This window comes from Rhinoderma darwinii, chromosome 6 (assembly GCF_050947455.1).
Source record: "Rhinoderma darwinii isolate aRhiDar2 chromosome 6, aRhiDar2.hap1, whole genome shotgun sequence".
In the NCBI taxonomy this organism is placed as follows: domain Eukaryota; kingdom Metazoa; phylum Chordata; class Amphibia; order Anura; family Rhinodermatidae; genus Rhinoderma; species Rhinoderma darwinii.
In genome coordinates this window covers 134,117,211-134,141,979 of record NC_134692.1, presented here as the reverse complement: position 1 = coordinate 134,141,979, position 24,769 = coordinate 134,117,211, and the positions used below count along the sequence as shown (strand labels likewise).

General features: G+C 44.1%; 1 protein-coding gene across 3 annotated transcripts in view; it reads right to left on the bottom strand.

Moving 5' to 3' along the window:
• The window catches only part of LOC142655846 (glucagon receptor-like), a 73,739-nt gene that overhangs the window by 5,752 nt on the left and 43,218 nt on the right, over nt 1–24,769 (bottom strand). For all 3 annotated transcript variants that reach the window (XM_075830468.1, XM_075830467.1, XM_075830469.1), the window contains exons 2-11: nt 19,722–19,782; nt 15,766–15,862; nt 13,097–13,204; nt 11,864–11,985; nt 7,213–7,319; nt 3,678–3,834; nt 1,686–1,845; nt 1,320–1,380; nt 1,086–1,155; nt 239–327 (exon numbers count right to left, since the gene is read on the bottom strand). In XM_075830468.1, coding sequence (XP_075686583.1) covers nt 239–327; nt 1,086–1,155; nt 1,320–1,380; nt 1,686–1,845; nt 3,678–3,834; nt 7,213–7,319; nt 11,864–11,985; nt 13,097–13,204; nt 15,766–15,862; nt 19,722–19,782 — 1,032 coding nt within the window. The remainder of the gene's footprint in view (nt 1–238; nt 328–1,085; nt 1,156–1,319; nt 1,381–1,685; nt 1,846–3,677; nt 3,835–7,212; nt 7,320–11,863; nt 11,986–13,096; nt 13,205–15,765; nt 15,863–19,721; nt 19,783–24,769) is intronic.

Sequence of the window (24,769 nt, the reverse complement as noted above, 5' to 3'; positions counted from 1 at the left end):
CTCAATAGACTCAAGTCTATGAGATATCCATAAAACGGGTCTGGTACGGGTGCGAATCAGACGTGAAAAAAACGGCTGTTTTTCACGGCCGATTTCGCACATATTCGTCTGAATTTAGCCTTACTGTAAAATTAGTTTAGACTGTTTTAGAATTATTTGACTTTATCAAAGTGTCTTCAACAATGTTAGCGTGTACCCGGAGGTAAATGTAAACATGATGGAATAATTAGATTCTTACCTCAGTTTATAGTCTGCGTAACCTTTCTGATTGGCTCTCAGCTTGGACAGTATCATCTTCAAGATCCTCATAAAGATCACAAGATTAATCTTAGGAGCAGAATGAAAGACTGATGTAAGGAGCACGCAACCAGGAGAGCGGCAGAAACATAAAAACTAAAACATACAAACTGTGTAATGACTATATCCCCCGACTGTCCTATTAATTTTTTTATGGAATTGTCCTGAGTAATGACTTTAAAAGGGGTGTGGCTTATGCAAATATGCCCAAAAGTAGGCGTTTCTGCCAGGTTTTATGGGCGGAGATTAAAACATCCACGAAACTGGAGTGTCCCACTGTATTTATTAATAAAAGGGGTTGTCTGTTTTATAATGGGGTGTATGGATGTAATAGAGGGGACTTTTCTCTATAAGCCACAGTGGAGAGCAGCTCGTCCTCTGGCTCATCCATTCACTATATGAACGGCCCATTGGTCTCACTTGCCGGAGGCTACCCTTCTAAAGGATACAGCTGACCTTGAGGGGCTCCTCCAGAAGCTCTCTCCGTAGAGTCCCTGTTCTCTACTAACGGGTTATCCAACCTGAACAAGCCCTTTAAGGACTCCCAATTCTACCCAATTGCCAAATATGTTAGGCGGTATCACCAGAGAGCTCTAGGACAGGCCGACCGCCTGAGTTGACCTAACTGGTACGTGAAGTTCTTGTTGAGACCAGCATGGTCTTCTTTTATACAGAAGCGCTGATGCCACCTGTACTTCCACTCCCACCATTTACAGTGGAAGATGGCGACCAGTACCCAGCGCTGGAGTTGGGAGTATAACAATGAGGTAACACCAATGTCCGCTCACCACAGAGGCCAGCAGGATGGGGATCCTGATAATCCACCAGTAGGCCATGTTGTCATTTAGCGCCCAGCATCTAGAAGAGGGAAACTTCAACCAATTAGAGTTTAGAATTTCGGGGACCATGTAAAAGGGGAAAGTATTTGAAGTATGGTGAAATGAGACGTGGGCAGTAATATTGTGCCATATGTACAAGAAGAGGCTGGTCACCGTAATATGGCGTCATGCATCTTCACTCACTCTTTGTTTTCCTTGAGATACTTCAGCGTCATCCAGGGAACTACAAATAAAACTGGTGTCCCTGCAACACGGAGAGAAACACATTCCTCTAAATAAAGATATACCCAAGCTATTGGCATGAAATGAATGCCCATTTCTAATCCTATATAGAAGCGTTACCCAACCGGCGGTTTTCCGGTTGTTGCAAAACGGCTACTCTCGACATGCCCTGACATCCTGTGGCTGCCAGAGCATGATGGGATATGTAGTTTTCCAACAGCTGGAGAGCCACAGGTTGAGGAAAACATATACAGTGATAGGAAGTTCTCATCTTTGGTTGCTCGGATTATCAAGGTTTGAAGTGTTTTTATTAAATAATTTATTTACCCCATCCGAGATACAGGTAGAGGGTGTAATTGTTCTTCTCGGAGAAGACTGCACCAATAAGAAGCTTGTATAGGTAGACCGCCTCCACCACAAACCAATAATGATTGGCTAGAATGCAATACTGCATTATAACCTGTGCCGTGCGACATCCAATGGCGGCCTGTATAAGATAAATTAATAATACATGTGAAATTATTCAATGGCCCGATTAGGATCATGCTCATTTTTATAATATACATGCATTAAAAAAAATCTACACCTTTTGAAATTCAGATCCTCTGCTGTAGCCATGCTTTCTAGCTGATTTTATGTAGTCTCCAATGGAGATCACCATCATTGGTCTACGGTAGGGGTCGGCAACCCATCGATCGCCAACGAGGGCCAAGTAGATCGCTGGCCTGAGTCAGTACTGCAGATTAAAAATCAATCTGAAGCACTCACCGAGTCCACGGCTTAGCGGTTGCCATTGGGGCTTTCTCTGCATGTAGCGTCAGTGTACTGACGATCGTGCAGAGGATCTCAGGAGGTCTCCGTAGAATAGCCGGGTGATGTGCACTCTAGTTGCTTGTATGTTTGTAAAAAAGGAACGAGGTGAGGAGCTGGCGGCAGTTTCTAAAGGGGGCACTAATATTGGCACTCTGGCAGAGCATTATTTCAATTGAGAACACTTTGAGGAGCAGCACTATTACTAATGGGGACACTATGAGGGGCACTGTTACTAAGGGAAGCACTGTGGGGGGTGTGGTTACTACTGGGGACACTGGGGGGGCACTAATAATAATGAGATCACTGGGTTACTAATAAGGGCACTACGAGGGACACAGTTACTAGGTGAAGCACTGTGGGAGCACTAATTAACATGGGGGAACTGAAAGGGAGCACTGTGGGGCAGCACGATTACTAATGGGGGCACTATAAGGGGAACTGCGGTCAAGCACTATTAGTAATGGGGACAGTGTGGGGGAGCACTATTACTAATGGGGGCACTAAGAGTGGCACTGTTACTAATGCAGGCACTATGGGGGAGCACTTTTACTAATGCGGGCACCATGGGGGAGCACTAATACTGATGGGGCCCTTCTGCATTGCACAGTTCTTTTTGGAAGCAGTGTTTGAGCACTACTACTGTCAGGCGCACTATCTACTTGGGGCAGTTAGTGGGCATTATAACTGTTAAGGGAACTATGCACTTGTCCAAAAAATTTTGGAGGGCATTATGTGTACCATTATTTACTCGGTGTGGTACTAGGACTATCGGTATGTCACTATATTCTCTGCAGTTCAGTATTTGCACCGGGCAGCACAGCAGACACTGTTGAGAAGGTGGGGAAGATGATGAAAAAGTGGGGAACCTAAAATGTCTGCAGCAACCTCTGCACAGACGATTCGTGGCATGAGGAAGCACCATATTGGATATTACTTTTTATATAAAATTTAGGGCTACAAAACACTAAGGAGAATCCAGCATTGACCAGTCACAGGCAGCACAATTACATCCAGTGACTCACAGGTGAAGTCTTCTCTGAATGGAGACATTTTCTCTCTTCTCATCTTTTATATCTGGCCCTGGGCCAGATGTAAAAGATGAGGAAGGGGAAAATGTCTGGGAAGCAAACTCTGCTGAGACGATTAGTGGCTGGCAGTAGTGTCATGGCAGCCTGGGCCAGATGTAAAAGATGAGAAAAGAGAAAATGTCTCCATTCAGAGAAGACTTCACCTGTGAGTCACTGGATGTAATTGTGCTGCCTGTGACTGGTCAGTGCTGGATTCTCCTTAGTGTTCTGTAGCCCTAAATTTAATATTAAAAGTAATATCCAATATGGAAGGTACTGATTCTTCTTGCAGAGCTCCAGCTGGTAGGAAGTCTTCAACTAGAACCATACTTTATACCGATGAGAAATGACAACTAGTCCGATATACTGAGCAGGCGTGCGCTGTAGGAGCTGTGTAATGCAGGTATCTGGAGAAGTATTATCCTAGCCTCTTCCTTACCTTGTTACTGATGAGAATCTCCCAATCTGACACCTCAATGATCTGCATACCCCATCGCTTCTCTAGTAAAACGTCCTTCACAATGACAGATATTCCACGCAGAGCAAACGAGAAGAACAGGTTGGCATGGATGTAATTCCTGGTGCAGCGTAGTTTCCTGAAATTGTACAATGACAAGGACTTGTTAAAGGGGATGACCAGTTTCAGCAAATAATTATTATTATTACTATTATTTATTTTTTTGTATATAGTTATACAATTTTCCAATATACTTTCTGTATTAATTCCTCATGGTTTTCAAGATCTCTGCTTGTTGTTATTCAGTAGGAACATTCATCGTCTATGTCCAGTGGATAGAAATTCTGGCCATGGTCATGTGATGGACACACAGGTTCTGAGAATGTTAGAAGACACCTCTCTGATACACCTACTGTAACAAATCGCATGACCATAGACCAAATTCTATCCACTGTAAGTAAACCATGAATAACAGCAAGCGGAGATCTTGAAAACTGAGGAATTAATACAGAAAGTATATTGGAAAATTGTATAACTTTTAATTATACCAAAATTAACATTAATTTACTGAAACTGGACAATTATTTTCATTGGCAGAAACTGCATGAACCTGCTATGTCTTTAATTAGGACCTTTCGACTCTCCTCTCCTCTCCTCTCCATGTCTGTTTTAGTAAATACTTGAATACATCATGATATTACAATTCTGAAGAACCTTTCTTTTACACTCTGTCTTGTGCCGTTCCTCTGTTATTCCTCTTGGAAATGTATGAATAAATTGTCAACTTGTAATGTAATAAGATTCTGTTCATTCTGTGGAAATTATTTAATTATCTCTGACAAACTGGCGGCCGCAGCCTGGGAGACATAGCGGTTTTCCAAATTGTGCTGTTTAATCGGATAGATGAAACCCCCCCCCCCCCCCAACCTCACCAGCTGAGACGAGACGTGAGACAGATTTTAGGTGAAATGTGTCGCTGCAGCCAGAGAGGATCTGGATCCCGTCCCTTCCTGCTGGGAATTCACAAGAGCGGAATTATCATGATAACAATATGCTTATGTGTTCTAAGCCTTTACAGAAAAGAATCCTCCTCAAGGTCAGATGTGGTTTACATCTCTATGACCGCGCTCGTTTTCATGTTCTTCGTGTTTCTAGGAATGACTTAAAGGGGTTGTCCGGGCATGGGGCGGTTTTTCATATTGATGATCTATTCACAAGATAGGTCATCAATATATAACCGGCGTTAGTCCGACACCCAGACCTTGGACCGATCATTTGCAGTAACCCAGCTCGATGCTATACAGTGTAGCCATAATTTCCGGTGCCAGAACAGCTGATCGGGGCAGAGTCCAAGTGTCGGACCTCCATTGCTCGTAAACTGATGATCTATCCCAGGGGTCTCAAACTCGGCCGGGTAAGTGGGCCGCATATAGAAAAAATGGGAAGTTGACGGGCCGCATTACTTTCAAATTTGATACAATACAAAATTATTGTTAATCAATTAGTTATTTGAACTACTATAACACTATATTACTATAATAATAATACTGCATTACTATAATAATAGCGCTAGGTTTAAAATTTGAGATATTTCTCCACATGCTTATTTCAACAATCCAGCTTTCCAGTTTAAGTGTCGCTAAATGCAGTCCGGCGGCTCAGTTAGCACACATGTCAAGATTGGGCAGCCCCTTTTTAGATAGTGCCGCAGTGCCCTCTGTGGATGCTGCCGCAGTGCCCTCTGTGGATGCTGCCGCAGTGCCCTCTGTGGATGCTGCCGCAGTGCCCTCTGTGGATGCTGCCGCAGTGCCCTCTGTGGATGCTGCCGCAGTGCCCTCTGTGGATGCTGCCGCAGTGCCCTCTGTGGATAATGCAATACACCCCTAGATAAGGCCACAGTGCCCTCTGTAGATAAGGCCACAGTGCCCTCTGTAGATAAGGCCACAGTGCCCTCTGTAGATAAGGCCACAGTGCCCTCTGTAGATAATGCAACACACCCCTAGATAATGCCAGTGTCCTCTTCAAATACTGTCACACACCCACTTGTAGATAACGCCACAGTGCCATCTGTAGAGGCTGCCACAGTGCCATCTGTAGAGGCTGCCACAGTGCCCTCTGTAGAGGCTGCCACAGTGCCCTCTGTAGAGGCTGCCCCAGTGCCCTCTGTAGTGGCTGCCCAGTGCCCTCTGTAGAGGCTGCCCCAGTGCCCTCTGTAGAGGCTGCCCCAGTGCCCTCTGTAGAGGCTGCCCCAGTGATGTCAGGGGCTTGCCCAGAGCTGGAGTCCCAGGCAGAGCGCTAGTAGGCTCTTCCTGGGACTCCAGCTGTGCTCCTGACATCACTGGGACTCCTGCTCTGGGGAAGACCCTGACATCATTGTCGATGTATGGACAGCATGTCAGAGGCTTCCCCAGAGTCCCGGAGCAGAGCCGATAATAGCGCTCTGCCCGGGACTCCGCTCTGGGGAAGACCCTGACACACTGTCCATATATGGGCAGCGATGTCAGGGAATTCCACAGAGTCCAGGAGCAGAGTCGACACCAGCGCTCTTCTCCGCTCTGGGCAAGACCCTGACACACTGTCCATATATGGGCAGCGATGTCAGGGAATTCCACAGAGTCCCGGAGCAGAGCCGACACCAGCGCTCTGCTCGGGACTCCGGCTCTGGGGAAGCCCCAGACATCGCTGTTCATATGTGGACAGCGATGTCAGGGAACTCCAGAGTCTCGGAGCAGAGCCGATACTAGCGGCTCTGTGTCCCGCGGGCCGCAGATGACAGCCCAAGGGGCCGCAAGCGGCCCGCGGGCCGCGTGCTTGAGACCCCTGATCTATCCTGTAGATAGGTTATCAGTATGAACAACCGCACCATGCCCAGACAACTCCTTTTAAAGAAAACCAGTCCACTCTCCTGACATGTCTGAAATAACAATGCTAAAGTATCTTTTCTTAAAACTCTGCGTTGTACAGGTCCTCTGTTATTCCTCCTGGAAATTTATAAAAATTCCCATCACTAATTTTCCTTGTCAATAGGGTGCGTCTCTACAAAGTCTGACACTGTCCGCACTGATTGGTTAGTGTCTCTGTATAATGACATGGAAAATTCTAACAGTCAGTTGTCAATTTATTTATATCAGGTTGTCCCTTCCTTCTTCTCTATGGGTTGTGTCAACCTCCCTACAGGGACTTTCACATTAGCAAATAAGGAAAATTCCCGTTTGTTCTGCAAGAGATGGGTAGGAGGATCAAAATGGAACAAACAGTCCTGTAGCCAGGATGGCATGGTGACATGACCTACCACCAGGAGGGCGCCCCATTTTACGCTAACTATAAGACCCACTGTCTTTGTCCACTCCTGACCAGTATAACAATGTTCAGTCAGTGGTAAGTGTAGAAAGCAAGTATAAGACGAGGCAGGGTTGAAATGACAAGAAGACCTGGGTAAATGGGTGATATAGAAGTGCCCAAGGTAGCTGTGGCAGGATGCTCAGTTTGGGTGGGTGTACCCAGAAGAGATATTTACCTACACATGGTCAGAATCAGTAGGGATGACAAGAGGGCCATCAATGACAATGAATAACCCACAGTATACAGAGCTCTGAAACTGAGAAGTAAATCCTTTGTCCCCACCTAGAAAAACATAGACACAAAGTGTTAATTCTGAAACTCCTATAACTTCACTCTTACTGCAGACAACTTATACATTGAACTGAATAAGAACACAGTATGCAGTAAGCTCCCTCTAGTGGTGGCTGCAGGCAGACAGAATTTTATACCTTAATTCTATGTCTATGCAGGGGATTTGGAGCTCTGTATCAGAAAAACTGAGCTCCAACCGCTATAAAAATATATTACAACATTAATCAACACAGAATGTTGGCCCTAAAAACAGCGTAGAAGGTGGACATTTACTTTAAAGGGACACTCCGGCCAAATGTGCTCCATTATGGTATTCCATGTGTCAGTCTGTCACCTGTTATTTATCTCTATATATCATACTGGGATGGTTGCTTAGAAACAGTGTGAATCAGGCTCAGTGACTACTTTCTCTACTTGAGTCTATGGAGATCTATGTGTCACCCATCACAGGCTTTAGCAGTTCCTGTTACTACACTAGTTATACACAGGCGGGACATAAACTTCTATCATCAGCTACCACTGATACTCAGACCGGTTCCTGTCACACAGGTATAATGTAGAAGCATATAGTGCAGCCGCCCTGTCTGTATACTTATGGTTTCTCAGCTTATTTAGGAAAATATAGAGAGAATGATAATCACAGTGTCCCCCAGCATGCAGAAATGGTATGGTCTTTAGCTGGTCATGTGATGCTGTGCTGAAGCATCATGGGATTGATAGCAAAGCAGAGAGGAAGAGAAAGCTGGGGAAATCTAATAATCAAGATGGAGGCTTTTTAAAAGCACAGACCAGGCCGTAGTTCAAAAAGTAAGTACAGTGTATATATAAAAGAAGTGTAGAGTGTGGTATACGGTCAGGTGGGGGTGCAGACATGGAAAGTTGTGTATCCACTGGAGGTCGTCTTTAAGGACAAAACGGGGACGTCTTTAAATGAGGGCGGATTTACACGAACGTGTAATACGTCCGTGCAACGCGCGTGTTTTTCACGCGTGTCACACGGACCTATGCTAGTCTATGGGACAGTGCAGACTGTCAATGGGTGCGTGAAAATCACGTGCACCACACGGAAGCACTCCCGTGGGACGCGCGTGATTCGCGCAACAGCAGTCAAAAGTATGTTTGCAAACCACGTGCTTTTCTGTCTACAAACATCGTGTCATAATGATTGCGGCTGCGCGAAAATCACGCAGCCGCGCATCCTATGTGATGGCTCACGGAGCTGTTAAGTGCCTTTTAAGTGCTGTTAAGTGCTTGTGTAAATCCGCCCTAAAACATTTTCAATCTTTCACATCACACCTAATATACTTGTGTAATAAACCCTATGGTAACATAGCTACTTTCTCCCAAAAACAGTGCCACACCTGTCCACAGGTTGTGTGGGGTGTTGCAGCTCAGCACCATTCACTGTTAAGGCTGTGTTCACACACTCTATTTATGGACGTAATTCGGGCGTTTCAGCCCCGAATTACGTCCGAAAATACGGCTCCAAAGCGTCGGCACACATCTGCCCATTCATTTGAATGGGTTTTACGATGTTCTGTGCCGACGGCCATTTTTTTTACGCGCGCGCGTAAAAAAGACGCCCACGTCAAAGAAGTGCCTGTCACTTCTTGAGACGTAATTGGAGCAGTTTTCCATTGACACCATGGAAAAACAGCTCCAATTACGTCCGTAAAGGACGCAGCGAAAAACGCCGGCAACATGCCATTACGTCTGAAATGCCGGAGCTGTTTTCTCCTGAAAACAGCTCCGTAATGTCAGCCGTAACAGAGGCTGCCGTGTGAACATACCCTGAAGGTGCTGGGCTGCAATACCAGATGCAACCCATGGGTAGGAGTTGCACTGTTTTGGAAGAAAGCCGCCATGTTTTTCCAATCCTGGGCAACCTCTTTAACGTACATATTGACTTAAAAAATAATTTAATTTATCAAAGAGTAAGGCCGGGTCCACACGTAGCAGAAACGCTGCGGATTGTCTGTGCTGATTTGAGCACAGAATATCCGCAGATGATTTCAGTAGCAGCCATACGGAGGATGATCATCCACATGCTGGGAAATCTTCCACGAGGAAGTGATTTTAACCTCTTTCCGCGCCACGATGTACTATTGCGTCGAGGTGGGGGAAGTAATGTTCGGAGCGAGCTCACCTGCTGAGCCTGCTCTGTATGCAGCAGGTGTCAGCTGGGTTTTACTGCTGACACCCGGGACTAACAGCCAGGAACAGCGATCGCAATGTCTCTGGCTGTTTAACCCCTTAGATGCTGCAATCAAGCACGATCGCAGTATCTAGGACATTACAAACGGGGGCACCCCCCTCTGACAGCTCATCGCCCCCACCCTGCGATCGGGGGGGGGGGGGTTACCAATGGTTGTCATGGCAGCTCAGGGCCTAATGAAGGCCCCCAGGACTGCCTTTCTTCATGTCCTGTTAAGCAGTGTTGGGGTATGTGCACACGATAACGACAATTACGGCTGAAATTATGGAGCTGTTTTCAGGAGAAAACAGCTCTTGCATTTCAGACGTAATTGCTCGTACTCGCGTTTTGCGGGGCGTCCATTACGGCCGTAATTTGGAGCTGTTCTTCATTGAAGTCAATGAAAAACGGCTCAAATTACGTCCCAAGAAGTGTCCTGCACTTCTTTGACGACGCTGTTATTTTACGCGCCGTCTTTTGACAGCGACGAGTAAAATTACAGGTCGTCGGCACAGTACATCGGCGAACCCATTGAAATGGCAGATGTTTGCCGACGTATTTGAGCCGTGTTTTCAGGCGTAATTCGAGGCGTGAAACGCCTCGTTTACGCCTGAAAATAGGTAGTGTGAACCCAGCCTTAGGGTATGTTCACACGCTGAGTCAAAAACGTCTGAAAATCAGGAGCTGTTTTCCATTGAAAACATCTCCGTATTTTCAGACGTTTTTTAAGCCACTCGCGATTTTCGCTGCATTTTTTACAGCCGTTTTTGGAGCTGTTTTTCAATGGAGTCAATGAAAAACGCCTCCAAAAACAAGAAGTGTCCTGCACTTCTTTTGACGAGCCGTCATTTTACGCGCCGTATTTTGACAGCAACACGTAAAATAAAGGCTCGTGGGAACAGAACATCGTAAAACCCATTGAAAGCAATGGGCAGATGTTTGTAGGCGTATTAGGGGCGTTTTTTCAGGCGTAATTTGAGGCGTAAAAAGCTCCAAATTACGTCTGAAAATAGGCCGTGTGAACATACCCTTACTGTAAAAATGACGATATACTGCAATACATTAGTATTGCAGTGTATCGTACCAGCGAATTAACGATCGCTGGTTCAAGTCCCCTAGGAGGACTAATGAAATGTGTAAAAAAAAAAAAAAAAAGTTAAATAAAGTTTTTAGTAGTGTTAAAAATTTTTTTATCAAAAGTTCAAAAACCCCACCCCCTTTTCCCATTTTTCCTCTGAAGTAATGTAAAATATAAAAAATAAACAACAAAGTTGGTATCACTGGGTCCTTAAAAGTCTGAACCTTTACACTATAGCATTATTTAATGCGCACGGTGAATTCCGTAAAAATAAAAAATTTGAAAACTCCAGAATCGCTGTTTATTGGTCACTTCATATCTCAGAAAAAAATGAAATAAAAAGTGATCAAAAAGTCTCATGTACCCCAAAATGCTACCAATATAAACCACAGCTCGCCCCGCAAAAAAATAAGCCGTCATACCGCTCAATCGATGGAAAAATAAAAAAGTTCTGGCTCTCAGAATGTGGCGACAAAACGTAAATTTTATTTTTAACAATCCGTTTCTTCCTTGTAAAACTAGTAAAACAAAGAAAAACTATATAAATTTGGTATCGCCGTAATCGTATTGACTGGTAGAATGAAGGTAACATGCCGTTTTTACCGGATGGTGAAAGCCGGAAAAACGAAACCCCTTAAAAGATTGAGGAATTGCTGTTTGCTTATACGTTCTTTGTTTGTCTGTTTATACTTGTTCTCTTTTACTTTGTTATGACATAATGACGTCTCTCCAATCACGACTGTATTAACTTGTGCGTTATATGTAGAGATGATTTATTGTACTGCTGATATTGCAATGTTGAATGCAATACTGATGTTCTATTTTCTTGCAAAAACCAATAAAAATTATTGAAACGAGGAATTGCTGTTTTTTTCCTCTTCTACCCCACAAATAATTTTTTCCCAGTTTCCCAATGCATTATATGGTACAACAAATGATACTGTTAAAAAATACAACTCATCCCTCAAAAAACCAAGCCCTCATATGGCTATATTAATGGAAAAATAAAAAAGTTATGGCTTTTGGAAGGTGGGGAGGAAAAAATTAAAACGAAAAAACTCAAAAATGGCTGGGTCCTGAAGGGGTTAAAGTCCGCAGCATGTTAATTACTGTTGTGGATGTAGAGGGGTGAGATCTGCAGCAAAATCTGTCGATTTTGCTGCCGATTTGCGTCAGATTTTTGCGTTGCGTGTGGACCCGGACTTGAATGCTATAGGGGCTAGTCCAATAGAATATTTAAAAGCCAACATCATATAATGTCACCTCTTCCTTCGTCATCTCCATCTCATCATCACACTGTGAGGAGTTCCTCCAAGGTTGCGTCCCATTGATCATCACCCAGTGGCCGTCCAGCCCGCAGCGTCGAGATACCTGTCCATGTTTTACTGCCAAGACACACAGCTGATCGCATGAATACAGAGTACCCCTCTACTAACGCCTCACCTCTAATGTGGGCGCAATCATAAAGAGGCGGCAGAATGAGGGTACAAACACCCACGTGCAGGCTACCAACACAAACACTTCCTCTAGGTGTCTTCTTATGTGGCAAGGGGGGCTTTTGCACTCCCTCTGGCACCAGGATCCGGTAGCGACTACAACCTCTGCACCCCCTATAGCTATGCCCCTGAATTTTATTGAAAACCACATGGTGACGCCAAATATAAAAACTGTGATTGCTGTTTTGTATGTTCCAGTTCTATTTTTGTAACTATTTGTATCCCCCATAAAATAACTATGCTAGAACGCCTTTCCTCTGTTATTCCTCCTAGAAATGTAAGAATAAATTGACAACTGGGTGTTACCATTTTCCTTGTCTAAGGGGCGTGTCCTTACACGGTCTCACTCGATGAGCACTGATTGGACAGTGACAGTTTGTGGAGGGAGACACCCCCAACTGGAAATGTTCATAAATTTCTAGGAGGAATAACAGAGGAACGGCACAACGTAAAGCACTAAGAATAGATGTTCCAGAATTCTTATTTCATGGGGAATACAATTAGTTACTAAAACAGACATATCAGGGGAGGTGACAGGTCCTCTTTAAGCTGCATAACTCAAACTCGCCACCAGAGGGCACAAGAGAGTCAATATTCTATTCATTTAGCTGACAGAGGTTGCGGAATACATTAACACAAAGTTCTTGTCTGAACGGTCCCCAGGGCCCCTACATCCTAAAGACTGTCTGCAACTGACTGTCTGTATAGCATTACCTCTGCCGCTGGAGACTTTCCTATATAACTCTTCATTATCATGAACTGATGACTACAAATATAGTCAATTCCCATACATTTACAGCATTCCCCAAACACTTATTGAGCCTGTCCTTGAATCCAGCGCACAGTGAATAAGTCTGAATGAGATCCCAGTCGTGCAGTGCCTCGTGCCTCGAGAATCGGACTAGCTGCTCAGGAATTAATACGACGCATTCTTATATATAACATTATGGTTGTTCCGCCATTTTTACCATCATGGATAAGTAAATAATGACATAATTACCTTTCTGGAACCAAGGAAGATAATATGGACAAGACACACTGGTGAGCGTTCCGGGCGTTCCATCTGGCCAGCACGCATACATGTCAAAAGTGCGGTTACAATGCCGGCCTATGAGCAAAGGAGAAAATAACGAATGTCAAGTGATAGCGTTATGGGATCCCAAGAATAGGGGTGACCGATCCCCCATTCTAGACGGAGAGGTGGCCGAGCATGTGCAGTCACTCGTAGGCTGGATTCCCACGTGGCGTGAATACTGCAGAATTTCCGCAATTGAATTCGGCGTGGAAAATCCGCCGCATTTATAGTAGTAGCAAAGTGGATGAGATCTGAACAAATCTCATCCACACGCTGCAGAAAAAATCTGCGGCGAAAACATTCATAAGTTTATTTGCGGCGCGTTTTTTAAATCCGCAGCATGTCAATTTATGCTGCGGAATCGTTGCCCTTTTATTGCGGGTTTTTTCATTAAATTCAATGGGGAGGTCAAACCCGCAACAAATAGCAAATGTTGCGATTTTTGCAATGGAAATGCTGCGATTCCGCCGCAAAAATGGCAAATCTGAAAAGAAAACAAACTTTTTGGGGTTTAAATTTAATAGAAAAGTCTATATTTACACCCTTGACGTTGTCATAGCAACTGCTCTTTTTCTTCCCGGCAGTTCGCCGCGCAGCCCGGACTCCTGGGATGATGTTACATCTGACTTCACTGTTGCAGCCAATCACAGGCTGCGGTGGTCATATGGGCTGCAGCTTCATCACAAAGGTCGGACTGCACGGAGAACAGAGGGACGCGTCGCTGTGGCAAAGACGGTATTGACTTTTTTTTTTTTAAACTCTGTTTTCCGCAGCAGAGATTCCACCCGAAAATCTGCACCACAATTTGGTGCGGTTTTTCATCCGTAATTCCCTGTGCGTTGTAGATCGGATACGCTGCGTACTTTTATGCAGCATATCCGACCTGTGGGAACATGCCCTTATAGCAATTGGGAGACACTCCTCTTCTTCTGCCTGGTACCCCGATTCTCATAATTATAAGGGGATCCCATCGTTTGGACCCACACTGATCGGACATTTATGGCGTATCCTATCAATATGCTATAAATGTTTTAATGGGAAAACCTGGACCCCACGTTGGTTCTACTGAACAGAACTTACAGTACTATAGATCCTTATGGTGCCGTACAATAGGGTCAGTTGGGCCAAAGGCGTCTGGGTGCTGCAACCGGAATACGGACTGTTAAACATGGGTCCAATACGCCGTCTGGGTGTGGCTATGAGTATATATAGGCGCTACATATATATTTACTGGGGTTGTTCAGTCCATAGACATCTCATTTCCCACAGATTCTCAAAGGATTATTCTACAAGTAAACACAGCCGCTATGGACAATAGATTGCAAGCTCTGTGTCACTTCCTCCTGTTGTACATACGGAAAACATGGAGTCAGATGCTATAGAATGGGTCATTTCCTTCTGCTGGACCCCAGGGTTAAATGTCACCAAAATTTCCAGTCAGGGTCCCTCTCTGGTAATTGGAGGTTCACCTGCCCTGCCGCAATGTCACACAGAAAACTATGTTCACGTGCGGGTGATGCCGATTTTACTGACATAGTAATACATACATACAATAAAACTGATTAAAGTTGTCTAATTTATAAAAACAATTTTCATACACTCTACTAGAAAATTGTGAGATAATATAGGGGGGTCTTCTGTTCATGACCCTCATCTCTTGGCCGGTGAGTGGCTACAAAAGGCGTCTCTTGCTCTGGAGGACCCCGTCCTGTATAACAGAGATATCCCATTGAAATGAATGCGCGGTGTAATGCTTAGTTTCCCCTGTGGTGGCGCTGCAGGGAAATGTAACACTTACGACTAGGTTTCCCCTCAGATTACAGCTGATCACTGGGGGTCCCAGCAGTGGGACATTTTGTGATCTGCTTATTGTAAAGGGACCTTCTAACAAGTATTGATTGTCCAAGGTAGAAAATTCCTTTAATCTCCGTCACTGGAGGGAGCATGGGAGCTTAGGCTTTGTTCACATTATGTTTTTGCCACGATATTTCTCATATCAGGTTCTGGTATTAATCCGTTTTTTCTAAAATTATATTGAGATAAAGAACCTCAGCAGTGTTTGATGGCTGCCCTGTATACAGCCAGATACACGGCAGCCATTAATCACTGGTACGAGCAGTGAGGGAGACGCAGGGAGCACTGCCCTCATGTATACAGCGGACATAACTATAAATCTGCTGTATTCTTTGTTAGGTGCAATTGGCCAAACGGCACAATATTTTTTTGTGCCGTTAGGCTGATAGTAGAGATGACCCTTCCCCATACTATTCTGACCTTAAACAGGGCAACATTGTATGGTGACCGATCCGCCTTAAAGGGGTTGTCTGGTTTGGACGACACCTTTGATGGCGGTCCGCCAGGGGAAGCCGCCATTGAATCCTCATTGACTCTGCAGCAAAGCTGCCAGGGAAGTAAAGCAGGGATGCAGCTGGGTCCTCCAGAGCGGCTGTCCACTCTGGCTAATAGAGGGGAGTCCAGCGTGGGTTACTCCCCTCTAATACATCCATGTGCCCTAATATGACATGGATCGGGGTCGTGACAATTACTCTGGTCCCAGTGACTATCTTCCCATAAGTAATAATGGAGGTGTTGACCTTGAGGTTGCGCTGTGCTTGTCATCCATCTGTAACAGTCTTCTTTATATCTCATCCATTCCTCAATAGTTTTCTCCAGAACTTTACCTGCAACACTCTGCAGATCCAAGATGAAGAAACAAAGTAGAGAAATTAAAAAAGAAATATAAGTATTTCTGGCTAAATTCCTCCATTTAAAGATCTCTGTTTGTTGTCATTGAATGGAAACATTATTTTATACATCCTGACCATCTCACAGCTGAGGGTTTGCTACAATTGTATTCAGTCCAGACAGTCCTCTGTGAGCTTATTAGTGTGGACTCCAGGATGATGCATTTTACCTGCACTTACACATTGTAGCAAATTATCAGTACTGGAAACTCGCACTGCCGATGTATTTAGCTGACCAAGGATTGTCTAAAGTAGACGATACATTGTAACATTTGTAACTCCCAGCTGTGAGAAGTATTAGGTCTTTACAGTCTCTGGATATAAATAAGGCTCTGTTCACACCTAGTCCCACACCTAGGTAGCGACATATCCTAGTTTTCCTGTAATCTGACTGCTACAGACAGGACAGGATACCAACCAAATGGAGGAAAAACATAAATCAGAAGTCTCATAAGGGGAAGGGAAAGAAAAGAGGAGGAATGGGGAAAAAGGGAGAGGAAGAATGAATAAAGGAGGGAATGGAGGAAGAGAGGGAGATAGAGGAAGAGATAAAAAAAAAAGAAAGAAAGAAAGAGAACAAAAGAGAGAGAGAGAACAAAAGAGAGAGAACAAAAGAGAGAGAGAGGGTGGGGAAAGAGAGAGAGGGAAAGAGAGAGAGAGAGCGAAAGAGAGAGAGAGCAAAAGAGAGAGAGGAGGAAAAAGAGAGAGCAAGAAAGAGAGAGAGAGAAAGAGAGGGAATAAGAGGAAGAGAAAGAGAGAGAGAAATAGGGAGCAAACGAGAGAGAGTGGGGAAAGAGAGACGGAAAAAGAGCAAAAGAGAGAGGGGGAAAGAGAGAGAGCAAAACAACGAGAGGGAGAAAGAGAGAGCGAGAAAGGGAGAAATAGAGAGCAAACGAGAGAGAGAGAGAAAGAGAGAGAGTGGGGAAAGAGAGAGCAAAAGAGAGAAAGAGAGAGTGGGGAAAGAGAGAGCAAAAGAGAGAAAGAGGGGGAAAGAGAGAGCAGATGAAAGAGAGAGAAAAAGAGAGAGAAAGATAGAGAGGAGGAAAATGAGAGAGCGAGAAAGAGAGCAAAAGAAAGGGAGAACGAGAGCGCGAAAGAGAGAGGGAGAGAAAGAGAGAGATAGAGAGCAAACGAGAGAGAGTGAAAAAGAGGGAGAGAAAAAGTAAGTGCCGCAGGTACCCACATATTTTTAGCGCCTAATCAACCTTTCCATTCAAATCAAGATGTGATTGTGTTTGAAAGGAGCTCATTAGGATTAATAAATGTAATGATAGAAATCTCATCTGAATTATTTCCAGCCTTTGTCATGGGCTGCTGAGATTAACCCCTTGGAGACACGGACAATTTTTTTTTTTCATTTTTTTCCTCCCCGCCTTCCAAAAGCCATAACTTCTTGTTTTTTTGTCGCCATAACCGTATGAGGGCTTTGCTTTGTTGCGGGACAAGTTGTAGTTGGTCATGGCACCATTTATTGTACCGCATAACACTCTGGGAAGCTGAAAAAAAATATTTGTGGGGTGAAATGGGAAAAAAACAGCAATTACGCCATTTTTTGGGGGTTTTGTTTTTACGGCGTCCATCAGGCGGTAAAAACGACATGTGCCCAGCTTCTGCCATAAATTATAGTAAATTTGTTGGACCTTTTGTTAAGCCTCTATCCCTCTTTAAAATTCTCACAGTAAGGTCCTGTTCACATGGCGTTATACACGACATTTGATGTGTATTGTGGTGCGTTTAACGTGTCATAAAAGCGCTTCATTAAGCGTAATTGACACTTTTACACATCTTTTTTTTTAGCACTGTGTGAACATGCCCTAAATTTGTTGGCGAACAGGGGGCGTTCTAGTGCTCTGTGTCTCTGGGGCTATCGTGTCTGAGTCTGTGATCACCACAAAGGTCAGGGAAATTTACCCCATGGCATAAGCCGATATTACACAGCCCGACAAGGACCATGTAAACGAGCGCCGATCAATGAGACAGCTCCTTGATCGGCGCTCGTTTGCTCCTATCACACGGAGCTATGTCTGGGGACGAGCGCTCGTTACTCCGATCGCTCGTCCCCATACATTATTATCATGTCGGCAGCGCGTCTCCCTGTTTACGCATGTGCTGCCAACAACCGTAATAGTTTCGTTAGTTAAAACGATCCAATCAGCCGATGATCGAGCGTTTGCTCGTTGATCGGCCGATCGTTGCCCTGTTTACACAGGGCAATGATCGGGAACGATCGTTTCGCGAACACTCGTTTGCCCGATAATTGGCCCGTGTAAAAGAGCCTTTAGAAAACGTAAGAGAACGTCGTGTTTGCGCCTTAATTATATTACACGTAAAATGCCCAATATTTTCTTCAGACCAGAATATCGCACAGGATAGAAGGAAGACATGACGAGATAGATGTTTTGTGTCATACCGTCTACTTGATCTAGTTTATTTCTGTGTCTTGATCAATATTACACGCCAAGATAGCCGCCTACGCTGATATGACCAGCTGCCTCTCAATAGGTTCACTATTTTTATTTGCCAAGCGGAGGTAGAAGCGACATGTCGCAGAGAAAGAAGAGCACATCAAAGGGAGACATGAAGGGTTTATTAACTCCTTGGAGTCCAAGCCATTTTGTGTTTTTTCGTTTTTCGTTTTTCACTTCCCGCCTTCTATGAGCCATAACTGTTTAATTTTTACTCCCATTATAAAGTATAAGAGCACTGTCCCTAAATAAAAAAAAACAGGACATGTCCTATTTTTTGCGGGTCATTTCTACGGCCCGGAAACCTTCCCGTATATTAAAGTGGGCCATATAAATAAATGGATCAGTATTTTGATCCGCAATTACAGATCCGTAATTGCGGATAAAAATTACGGTCGTGTGAATAGGGCCTTACACTGAATTCCTTCCTTTAAAAAAAATAAATGTAAAGGGAGCCCACACAATCGTCACGGGCATTTCTAGCACCTGAAAAAAAATATTTTTGTCACCACTAGGAAGATTTGCATGCGTATTTGGAGCTCCCCCTAGTGGCAGCTGCAGACAGACAAAATGTTATCATTTAACTGGATGGTTGTGTGAAGAAAAGCAGAGGATTTGGAGATCTAAGATATCTCCGACCCCTATAAGAATTTTGGAAAATAAATTAAAAGTACACTAGACCAACAGAAATACTAGATATAAACCACTAAGTCTCTCTAGACCGCCAGGGATATTAAAGGAAGACTATAATTAACCCCTTGACGACCCTATATAAAAATGTATGATGTGGTACATGTAGAAAGTTGAGAAAACAAGTATAATCAGGAGTGAATGTGAAAGACGGGGAAATGAGCCGTTTCTGTCGCGGCTTGCAGGAATAGAAAAATAATCTGCTTTTTTTTCTGCATTAAATAGCGCCACTGTTGACCATTGGCTGTGTCTGGTATTGCAGGATTCACTTGAATTCAGGTAATAGCAGACAACCAATGGAGAAAATGTGGTCCACCAATATTTATTTTACCAATTTCCAGGCCCGTAATGCAGTTTCACACATTGGAATTTTACAGTGGAGAATCGTAACAAAAGCTTCATGTGTGAACAATCCCCAAGTGAAAATGAGCCGTTAATGTAAATTCCTAGTTACATTATCCACACCATCTAATACATTCAGGAATCAGTTCTACTCTCTATAGGAGTAAAATGCAATAAACGAAGATAATGCCACCGGTGTCACCATCCCCTGGATCCAATGGTACGAGTTATTATGGCGGCGGGCCCCGGGGAAATCATTATTGTGATGGACTGGGGCCTGATAAAGAGTAAAATGACCTTATCTCTTACCTGTGAATGACAGAGGGCGCAGAGGCTGAGGAAGGAGAGCAGAGGTGAAGGTCTCATCCAGCTGTGGGGTCAAAAGGAGAAAACAGCATCAGGAATCTCTGCGGCTACATGCACGCGTTGCGGGATTTGGTGCAGAAAATCTGCATCAAAACCGCAGGTAAACGCAGGTCGTTCCGCAGGTAAAATCCGCACCTAATAGTAAATTTTTTAATGCATTTGTAGGTGCGGTTTTTACATTTTGATGCAGAAATAGGTGCTGTTTTAGGGTATGTTCACACGACAGCGTCTGTAACGGCTGAAAACATCCCCGTAATTTCAGCCGTAACGGCATGTGCAGGCGCTTGAACGCCGCGTCCATTACGGACGTAATTGGCGCTGCTATTCATTGGAGTCAATGAATAACGGCTCCAATTACGGCCAAAGAAGTGACAGGTCACTTCTTTGACGCCGGCGACTATTTACGCGCCGTCATTTGACAGCGGCGCGTAAATATACGCCTCGTGTGAACAGACAAACGTCTGCCCATTGCTTTCAATGGGCGGATGTTTGTCAACTCTTTTGAGGCGCTATTTTCGGACGTAATTCGGGGCAAAAACGCCCGATTTACGTCCGTAATTAGTGCGTGTGAACATACCCTAATGGTGCGTTTTAGTCAGATACTATTCGCAAGCGGAAACGCAAGACCAATTTCTATGCCGAAAAAAAATCTACAACGTGTAGATGATATTTCTTGAAATCTCAGTTACGTTGCTGGTTCTGTATTACGCTGTGGATTTGCCGCACAAGAATAGGCGCAGTAATTCCGCACGTAATACGCATCGTGTGCATTTGGCCTCCAATATCAGTACAAACTAGATCTGCAAATCATCTCTGTCCTGCAGAGCATTGATGGGAACATAACTTACTACTGTTGCATGTCTACACTTAAAGGGGTTGTCCAGTTTCAGCAAGTAAATGCTATTCTTTTTACTTTGTGTATAAATTCCTCAGTGTGTTCAAGATCTCTGTTTGCTGTCATTTAATATGTTTACTTCCAGGGGATAAAAATTGGGCCTAGTCATGTGATGGACACACAGGTGCAGGGATCTTTACAAGATACAGCTCTGATAACTGTACTGTAACGAACCCTACACCTGTGTGTCCATCACATGACCAGGGAAGCTTTTTATCCCCTAGATGTAAATAATAAGGCTGGGTTCACACGTGGCGGAATTTCACTTAAATTCCGCTGCGGACACTCCACAGCGTTAATCCACAGCGGAGCCGTTTGTCCATTGACTTACACTTTAATTTAGCAGTGTTCGTTTAGACGAGGCGTAAAATTCCGCTGCGGAGCATAGGCTGCGGAGCGGAATTTGGTGTCCGCAGCATGCTCTGTCTGTTGCGAGCAGTGGCGGACTCATGGCGGAATTTCTCCATTGACTTCAATGGAGATTCTAATTTCCGCAATGAAGTCCGCAGCTGTCATGCACATGTTATGTGTGCTGCGGATCCGTCTTGCTTTTTTAACTTGACATTTCTTCATTCTGGCTGGACCTATGTATTTCTAGGTCTACAGCCAGACTGAGGAAGTCAATGGGGCTCCCGTAATGACGGGAGCGTTGCTAGGAGACGTCAGTAAATAGTCACTGTCCAGGGTGCTGAAAGAGTTAAGCGATCGGCAGTAACTGTTTCTGCCCCCGGGACAGTGACTACCGATCCCAATATACATGTATCTGTAAAAATAAATGAAGTTCATACTTACCGAGAACTCCCTGCTTCTGTCTCCAGTCCGGCCTCCCAGTATGACGTTTCAGTCTAAGTGACGGCTGCAGCCAATCACAGGCTAATAACAGGCTGCAGCGGTCACATGGACTGCCGCGTCATCCAGGGAGATCGGGCTGGATGCCGAAGGAGGGACGCATCACCAAGACAACGGGCGGTAAGTATGAATTTCTTTGACTTTCACAAGGGAAAGTGCTGTCCCTTCTCTCTATCCTGCACTGATAGGGAGAAGGGAAGTACTTTTACCGCAGTCCGCAGCAGCTAGTCCGCATCAATTTACTGCACATTTTGTGCAGATCCGCAGCAGAATCTGCAACGCAGATTCTGTGCGGCATTGATGCGGACAGTTGCGGAGGAAATCCGCCACGTGTGGTCATGCCCTCAAGGTTGAATGACAGCAAGCAGGGATCTTGAAAACTGTGATGAATTGATACTTAAAGTATATTGTAAATAGTTAGAACTTTTTATTATACCAAAGAATAACATTTATTTGATAAAACTGGAATACCCCTTTAATAATTTTGTAGAGCTGCAGACCATCACTTATCCTCTGCTTAGTGATCTGCAGAACATTGCATACCCTTTTGTTTGGCCTATAATCTACTGATCTGCAGAATATCACACACCCCTATCTCTTACTTATCAGCTGTCTGGTGAGCTGCAGAACATCACATAACTTTATTTCTTACCAATCATCTATCCAGGAAATCTGCAGGCTATCACTTAAAGGAACACTCCAAGAAAACGGATACACTGTTATATACAGTGCAGGGTCTAAAGGGGCGGTGCATGGCTTCCATATTTGGTGTTCTTTAAAATACTTGTGTCATGCTCCACCCCTTCAGGCCCTACACTAGGCATACACAGTAGATCAGATGTACTAATGAGTCTGCAGCTCGAATGTGTCGCAAATTGCGCCAATTTCTGGCGCAGTTTGGTGCTTTTTCTTTTAAACCAGATGTTTGCGCCACACTAGAACGTTCTGAGAAGGGGTGTGGCTTAACGGAAAAGGGGTGTGGCCTAATATGCGCAATTGTGCGTCCAAAAAAACTGGCCCAAAATTCTATCACAAATTAAGCGCAATCAAAGGTGGTATAATTAGAGAAGTGTCTAGCAGATCAAGTAAGATGCGCCCAATTTATCTTACAGCGTGCGCCACTGTGATGAATTTGGTGCATCTTCTGACTGCCTGGTCTAGGTTTACACATCTGAATCTTAGACTGCATTAGTACATCTGTCCCAGTGTACCAGGTTTTTGTATAGTGTTCCTTTAGAATCCAATATGTAATGAATGAGAGGTATGATAGGAACTCTAGAAATGACCTATTCCACACTTACATATTGTATACAAATAATCAATTAACGGTCAATTATGGTATGAAATCATTCACATTGGAACATTAATTAGTCCCTCTGTGTAAGGCTATTAAGATGTGAAATGGCCACGAATCTCTCACACCCCAAAAATGCAGTGAGTTTCTGCAAAAGCTGGGGCCCTGGGCATTGAGCAATGTAGTGCCCCCCACTTGTATTATTAGACAGTTTTTATCATAATGTTAGCGCACATAATACCAAATACTGCCATATACACCACCCCATAATACCACCATATAGTGTTCAAATATTTTGCAGCGTCCACATAACACTGCCAGATAGATCCCACATAACACTGCCAGAAAGATCCCACGTAATACTGCCAGATAGATCCCGCATAATACTGCCTGATAGATCCCACATAATACTGCCAGACAGATCCCACATAATACTGCCAGAAAGATACCACATAATACTGCCAGACAGATCCCACATAACACTGCCAGATAGATCCCATGTAATACTGCCAGATAGATCCCACATAATAATGGCAGATAGATCCCACATAATACTGCCAGATAGATCCCACATAATACTGCCAGATAGATCCCACATAATACTGTCAGATAGATCCCACATAATACTGTCAGATAGATCCCACATAATACTGTCAGATAGATCCCACATAATACTATAGATCCCACATAATACTGCCAGATAGATCCCACATAAGGCTGGGTTCACACGACCACATTAACGTCCGTAATGGACGGACGTATTTCGGCCGGAAGTCCCGGACCGAACTCAGTGCAGGGAGCCGGGCTCCTAGCATCATAGTTATGTACGACGCTAGGAGTCCCTGCCTCTCTGTGGAACTACTGTCCCGTACTGAAAACATGATTACAGTACGGGACAGTTGTCCTGCAGAGAGGCAGGGACTCCTAGCGTCGTACATAACTATGATGCTAGGAGCCCGGCTCCCTGCACTGAGTTCGGTCCGGGACTTCCGGTCGAAATACGTCCGTCCATTACGGACGTTAATGTGCTCGTGTGAACCCAGCCTAATACTGCCAGATAGATCCCACATAATACTGCCAGATAGATCCCACGTAATACTGCCAGATAGATCCCACATAATACTTCCAGAAAGATCCCACATAATACTGCCAGAAATATCCCACATAATACTGCCAGATAGATCCCACATAATACTGTCAGATAGATCCCACATAATACTGTCAGATAGATCCCACATAATACTGCCAGATAGATCCCACATAATACTGTCAGATAGATCCCACATAATACTATAGATCCCACATAATACTGCCAGATAGATCCCACATAATACTGTCAGATAGATCACACATAATACTATAGATCCCGCATAATACTGCCAGATAGATCCCACATAATACTGTCAGATAGATCCCACATAATACTATAGATCCCACATAATACTGCCAGATAGATACCACATAATACTGCCAGATAGATCCCACATAATACTATAGATCCCACATAATACTGCCAGATAGATCCCGCATAATACTATAGATCTCACATAATACTGCCAGATAGATCCCACATAATACTATAGATCCCACATAATACTGCCAGATAGATCCCACATAATACTATAGATCCCACATAATACTGCCAGATAGATCCCACATGATACTATAGATCCCACATAATACTGCCAGATAGATCCCGCATAATACTATAGATCCCACATAATACTGCCAGATAGATCCCACATAATACTATAGATCCCACATAATACTGCCAGATAGATCCCACATAATACTATAGATCCCACATAATACTATAGATCCCACATAATACTATAGATCCCACATAATACTGCCAGATAGATCCCACATAATACTATAGATCCCACATAATACTGCCAGATAGATCCCGCATAATACTATAGATCCCACATAATACTGCCAGATAGATCCCAC